The sequence below is a fragment of the Abrus precatorius genome, unplaced genomic scaffold, assembly GCF_003935025.1.
Source record: "Abrus precatorius isolate BTA unplaced genomic scaffold, Abrus_2018 Scaffold9, whole genome shotgun sequence".
Taxonomy (NCBI): Eukaryota; Viridiplantae; Streptophyta; class Magnoliopsida; order Fabales; family Fabaceae; genus Abrus; species Abrus precatorius.
The window spans coordinates 28,618,378-28,625,463 of record NW_020874439.1 but is presented as its reverse complement, the minus strand read 5'-3'; the positions used below and the strand labels follow the sequence as shown (position 1 = coordinate 28,625,463).

Below are 7,086 nucleotides of genomic sequence, written 5' to 3'. Positions count from 1 at the left end.
AATAAAATAAAATAAAATTATTTTAAAATATAATTTATTTAAAAAAATATTTATTATACAGTGACAAATTTTTTCAATAAATATAATAATCAATACATATTAACAATTAAGAGATAAGACTTTTAAAAGTAAATTTTCATGTAAAATAAAGATAATTTTATAAACTTAAAAATATATTTATAAAAAATATAAAAATTTATAAAAGATAATAAAAAAATTAAGTAACAATATTAATTTTTAAAATTTAAAACAAAAATAACAAAAGACATATGTAAAAAGTAAGACAATTGGAGCACGTATAATTTATATATCTTTTTCAATTAATTTTAATCATAAAATACATATAATGGTAAAAATACAATTTTACTGATCAGTTTTTATTTTAAACTTTATATTTAAAAATAAAAAAGTGAAAATCCATAACCACTGGGGCGGTAAAAAAAAAAAAGTAAATTTATCATAGACACAAACCTAACAAATCATTTTTACACAAATCCCATTAAAAAATTTACAATTTATTTTGAAAAAAATGATGTTTTTCCTTTTGCTTGTAATTTTCAGTTTCGATTTCATGATCTTATCCCTATAAAAGTAGCAACATTTTAAGAAGTTTAGAATTTTTTTTTTAATTTCATTAACAAATTTTTTAAAAGTTAAGATTTAATTTTAATCGTCAAGTTTCTCTTTTTTTTAAGTGACAAAGTGACTTAAACCTTTAAATCTTCCATTTTTACTAGAATTTTGAACTTGAAATATTTTAAAAAATAACTTGGTCCATTCCTTTTAATAAAATAGTCTTCTACTAATTCTTATTTTCACTTGCTACACATAGCAATGCACAATAAATACTTTAAAAACATAATCTCTCAAATAACTTTTGACATTTTTGTATTTTATAACTTTATTTATCAACCTCTTATGATTTTATAAAAATTTATTAAAATGTTACTTCATTTTACTAAAAAATATGTTCAGGACTACAAATTTCTTGTGAGATATCTTAATTTTTTTTCATTTGAATAAAAAATTATATTTTTTATGGCCATATTTTATCTAAAAAATTACTATTGCTTCAATTAAGTTATTGTTTTTCTATTTTACATTATAAAACTTTTATTAATAAATATAATTTTATTAAGAAAATATATTTCTTAAAAATATTTTTTTATGAAAACAAACATGATAAAAGTTTTGATAATGAAATAATAACTTTAAGAAACTAATTAGCAATTTTAGACATAAATTTTTAAATAAAGACCACATTTACAAATTTAGAAGCTGGAAGTTAGACACAACAAAGCAGCAGCATAGAATTCCAGGATTTTGGGCTTTTTTAGAGCCCGGCCCACACCAACACAGCATGCTTTGGTGTGACAAATACATTGCTGAACAAGTACGAGCCTAGCGTCTCTTTCAATACTTGTAGATTTCAATACGAATGAGGTTTCATACATTATATAAAAATGATGTATGTGTATATGTACGTATATATACCATTATTTAAAATCAGTTTCAACTACAATTACGGTTTAAAGCATTATTAAACCAAATATAAAATTTCAAACCACTTATGTTAAAGCATTATTAAAGCATTAGATTTGCAAAATTGTTTTATGTTAATAAACAAACAAAACCCTTAAATTGCAACGTTACAAGTGATCATAAAGTGCAAAAAAATAATTGTTTAATCACACATATTGCATATGAGTTCAATTCAAAATTCTTCAAAAAAAAATCATAAAACAAGTCACAAAAAAATAAAAGTTAAACGTAATTGTAATTATTTGTGATGCATGAGTTATACGAACTTCAAGTTCATTTTGCACTCCAAAGTGCCAAAATGATATTTCATCTCCTAGTATCAATTTTAGTGCTCTACAAAAGTTGTATCATCCTACACCCAAATACCTCTGGGTTGTCTTCTTCCCATATAATATTTCACAAGATGAAATGATAAGTCCATCATTTTCTTTTAAAATCACGTGTGTTTGTCCTGCTACCATCACCTCACGAACATAGTTATAAGGAAGAGGCTGCAATATATTAACACAAATAATTCTTATTTATAAACTATGGCACATATAATCCGCTAGATAAAAAATTGAATGATAAACGAAATGTGATTGGAAATACAATCAAAGGAACATACCAGAATATTCCTGCCAGAAGCCAAAGATGAGAAAACTTTTCGTTTCCACACCAGCATATACGAAACTTCAACCGAAATAGAAACAGTAGGGGGACATTGTGATTGACGTTGTCATTATGATTGTATTCAATTTGGACGTTTTCAACATTGATGATTATTATATCAAAAACTTTATCACCCGCGTAAGAACATGTCACAAAAAATACACCTTGATAAGTTCATATTTTGATATATTTTATAACTTATATTTATACACTTAAACTCTATTTTATATATATTTACACTAATTATGTTATTAATTGTTGCAGTTTAACTGAAAGTTATTATTAGTGCATTATGGAGATATTCTGGATAAAAATTAGATATTTTTAGTCTTTGACAGTTCTATGTGAAGTTGAGTTTAAATTTAAAATTTAAAATTTAAACTTAGATATGAAGATTTGGAGCGATTCTGATTGTGGATAAAACTGATTTGAAAAGATAGAGCTCAACCGACTGGAAACTCAGGGCACAGCCTATATAAAGAGGTCTTATGCTCCACACTTGACACTTTCACTTCTCTACACACCTTCTTCCCCTTCTTATTTCTAAACATACTCATCTTTGAGTGTCATTGGAGACCATTGGTAAGGATGACAAGCTTCCCCTTGGAGTCCAAGCAAGTGATTGAGCGCCTCTTCAAAGAATGAGAACTCTCTTCGTCTTCTACCTTTCTGAGTTTCTTTTGTTTGAGTTTTCCTTTGTAGTTATGAGTTTATTTATCACGTTTTTCATAGTTTATTTTGTTATGAGTAACTAAACCCATAGCTAGGGCTATGACAAATCCTACTATGAACTTTATGTGATTTTTACTTTAATATTGGTATTAGTTTTCTTTTAATGTTTGGTTTTATTCTATTAGATTATATTGTGTATGTTAAGATTTGATCACCCTTAATATTCCATAGTTAGTTGCATTGTAGGCGTTCGTACCACGTATAATTAACGGAACTATAGGATAAAATGAGATAAAGAGCTAGGTTAATCATACTTAATTCCTTTCTTTCAGCCGTTATTAAATTAACAAACTCATAGGATCTTCATGTTTTCTCGACCAATTACCTTGCATGATCATTGGGAGTGTTTGCTTAAAGAAAAAAATATTAACATTGTATAATCACTGTGTGTTAATAGAACTAATTATGAGTGGTTGACAAATATTTGGATACCAATATCATGATTAAATTAATTAGAACATAAAGAAGTGTAGTAGATGAACCATATGTCCTAAGGTCATCTCATCTGATCTCTCTTATACATCGTATTACTGTTATTTTAATTTATTGTTAACATTAAGCTCTATTTTTGCTCTATTATAATCCTGTTACGTTTAAACAATCGAATCAAGTTATTCTTGGTACTTAAAAATAATCTTTGTGGAACGATAACTTAGGAACAATTTTTGAAAATCCTTTATTACTTTTTGATAGGTACACTTGCCTACAAACACACAAGGCAATACGTTTCTGCTACCAACCTTCTTGCATTTTTCATAAAACCTATATTACGTCTTTCATAAATTGTGACATTCATTATGTTACCCAAAGGATCTTTAAGCTTTACCTCTTTGTTGACAAGTTCATAACGTCATTTCTTATAAAAGTCACCATTTATAATTATATCATCCTACAAACTCCGAACACCGTTTTAAATATATAACATTACTTTACAAAAATCGAAAACATATTAACTCAATACTATGTCATTTTTTAAAATTAATATAAATAGAGAGAATAAACTATTTCAACCATATTAGAAATGTCATAATTTTGATATATGTGAACTATGTTATGATTCTCATATATGTCTTTGTTGTAATTATATAAACCAAAGTGGCCGAAATTAATAAACTCATACTTACCTCATAAGGCTTCAGTTGATACCGAAATATCCCATTGTCAGCATCATTTCCTTGTTCAATGTATATCGAATATCTAATAGTAGCCATGTCTAATGCTTCACTCTGCTCTCTTAAGTAGAATCAAAATTGTGTCAAATAGTTTTTTCGTTTTATGTTGTAGTTTCACCCTATTAATGAACTTTCATATGTTGTTTTAATATTTTATGCATTGGCGACTTAATGGAATTTTCTTCAATTAATACACTTTACATACTATAATAAATATATATGTATGAAAAGACCCACACTGATGCAGTTACGTTTAAATCGACTTTACAATTTGCACTGTTTCATGATTCGTTGGTACGCTTCTTCACTTATTTGTGCATAAGGTACAGAGATATTTGTCTACCAATCATGATGACTCACGTAATTAGGCGCACATGTGAATCAGTGAATGACTTTACGATTTCCAAACAATGTCAAGTCAGGCTGTTAGCCCACTCAACTGCCATATTAAAGACAATGGTTCAATAGCATTGGTTTAAGTATCCTATTAATTTTATGACCCACATGACACGTCCACCTGACACGTCTTGTTGCTCATACATTCCTCCAACAAATATCATTGAAAGTTATAACGCAATATTGCTTGGACCCATGGGTCAGGCCCACTGCCCTTCCTCTTCTCCTTCAACAAAATTTTTTTAGTTTCATAATTTGTATGGGATGATTACCGGTAAAAGGCCTATTAAGCCAATAATTGCTTCATAACATGAATCTGGGTTTTGGAGTCATAGTTTAATGTATATCCGTCATTTGCACAATACAAATAGTCAACATTTTTATCATAAGGAAAAATCAGTTATTAATATAGTCATGGGGGTACTTGTTTTTTTTTCCTTCTAGAAAGAAAGAAATGCATAGGGGACCATCCTTTTTTTGTGTTGTGGCATGCTCCTCAGATTTATGGATTCGCAGGGGACCTCAGGCCTTATTTAGTTGACTGACAATGACAAAGGCTTGCGAAACTAAGTAGGGTTTGAATGAATTGAATCTTTAGTAGTCTGTCTATCAGTGGTGCAAAGCGGCTTTGTGCCCCTTTTCAGTAGGGGAGCTAAAGGTTAGACCTTAGAAAGTAAGCGAAGGTTCTTCTATGTAGGTATGGCCTTCCCCCTTGACTCTCCTAACGTCGAGCTAAGTGACTTCGTAACCTTTGCGTAGCGTAGTAGAATGAAGGCTACGCACTGACGCTCTCTTATCTATTAGCCTAAGCGTCTTCGCTAACTCGCTCGCCTACTATACTATACCCTACTATACAATACATTAGTAGGGTAGGCTAACCCATAGGTCCTTAGTAGCGTTGACAAAGAAGAACAGCCGGTTAAAAGACAGTGAATCTTTATAAATATATATTAAAAAAAAAATTCTATAATAATGAAAAAGATATTTTATATAGGCCAGCTTGACAAGCTACCCTTCCTCTTGATCTTAGGTGCGAAGAGAAAGATCTCTTTTTTATGACTTCCACTTATCTATCGATCCCGGCCCGGAAAAGTGACCGACCAGGGCCCTCTTTTTGAATGAAAGAAAGGCTTTATGAGCCCTAGCCCTGTAAGCCCACACCTGTGTAGAGTAGATCGTTCAACACCTGCGGCACAAACCCATTTTTTACCTATTGGTCCTAGTATCATAGGCGACCGAACGGCCGCCCCCTAATTACTAGACCAACCTGCTGTAATAATTCCATAAACACCTAACGAAGATATGGCAAACAAATAAAGTAGCCCTATGTTCGAATCTGACAATACCATACCAAATCAAAAGGTACAACGGCCCGAGCGACCAGACTTAACATAAATGTAGCCACTGGAGCCATTCTAAAAAGGGAGAAATTAGCACTACTTGGTGAAATAGGTTCTTTTAGAATCAATTTCAAACCATCTGCTAGAGGTTGTAACAATCCGAACGATCCCACTACATCAGGACCCTTTCGACGTTGCACAAAAGCCATTACTTTACGTTCAGCTAGCACTAAAAAGGCTACTCCTAGTAGAAGTGGTAGAATTATTCCAAGTATTTCAGCTGGAACAGCTATGTACGTTTTCGATTTTCTATTCACTCATGATCTGGCCTGGTCGACCCAATCATGATATTGAAGGATGGGACCTTTTCTCGAAAAACTTTTGTTTCACATTTTCGGAACTAGAAGACATAGTTGATTAGATCTAAAAAGTGTTCGCATAACCAAGCATTTTGGCCATGTAACATGACATCATAATAGTCATTTGTCAGAAAGCCCGGACTGTCAATCCGATCGTCGGAAATAACAGCCCGAACAAGGCTAGTAGTATTAAGCGGGCATCGTCCATTCGGGAGGTAATTGCCTCCCGCTTCTCCTAACCCACTTAGTGTATTCATTAGAGATTCTATTAAGTCTCCCCTCAAAGTCAGGTGGAGCGCTTTCCGCATCTGACCTAGTGGAAGAGGTACTTGACAGACTATCTAAAGACATATTCCTAGTATCCGATAGCATAAATTGGACATCACTGGACGTTGGATGTCCATAGAGAACTAACGCCTGCTCATTCATGATATATTTATTTGTTTGTAAACGTGCTCTGCCCCCCCAAAAAAAGATAGACTTGTTGGAATTTGAAATCACCGGTTGGGTTGGTCCAACCAAGAAAGACATGGGATTTGGGGACATTAATGAACACAAGACTCAGTCAGCTTTTTCTATTTATTTCACCTTCTCAGGTCTTTGTTTCCTTATGAAATTTTTTATTTCACCAATAAGCAAGCTATAGTAAGTAAAGTTTTTTCATGTGTGGTGTGCTTTGGTGTAACCAGGGGCTGAGGCAAAAAAAACTGTACCGGGTGTCCTTTTCTCTCGTCAGGCAGCTATCTCGAGCTCATTGAACACTAACTTAAACCTTATTCTTTTCAGAACTTTTCCTTTAGTTTTGTGTAATTGAGCTTGACTTAGTTGGTTTCAAAGGGGCCCGTGGCAGGTAACCAAGTCAGCAAACCAAAGTTATACAACATTTCATTTACC

At 31.7% G+C, this 7,086-nt stretch overlaps 1 protein-coding gene across 1 annotated transcript; it reads right to left on the bottom strand.

Moving 5' to 3' along the window:
• Positions 1-5,743: 5,743 nt before the first annotated feature.
• Positions 5,744-6,500, bottom strand: LOC113851155 (NADH-ubiquinone oxidoreductase chain 1-like). The gene is given in 3 exon segments (XM_027481634.1): positions 5,744-5,847; positions 5,850-6,142; positions 6,298-6,500. Coding segments are annotated over 3 exon segments (600 nt in total).
• Positions 6,501-7,086: the final 586 nt, after the last annotated feature.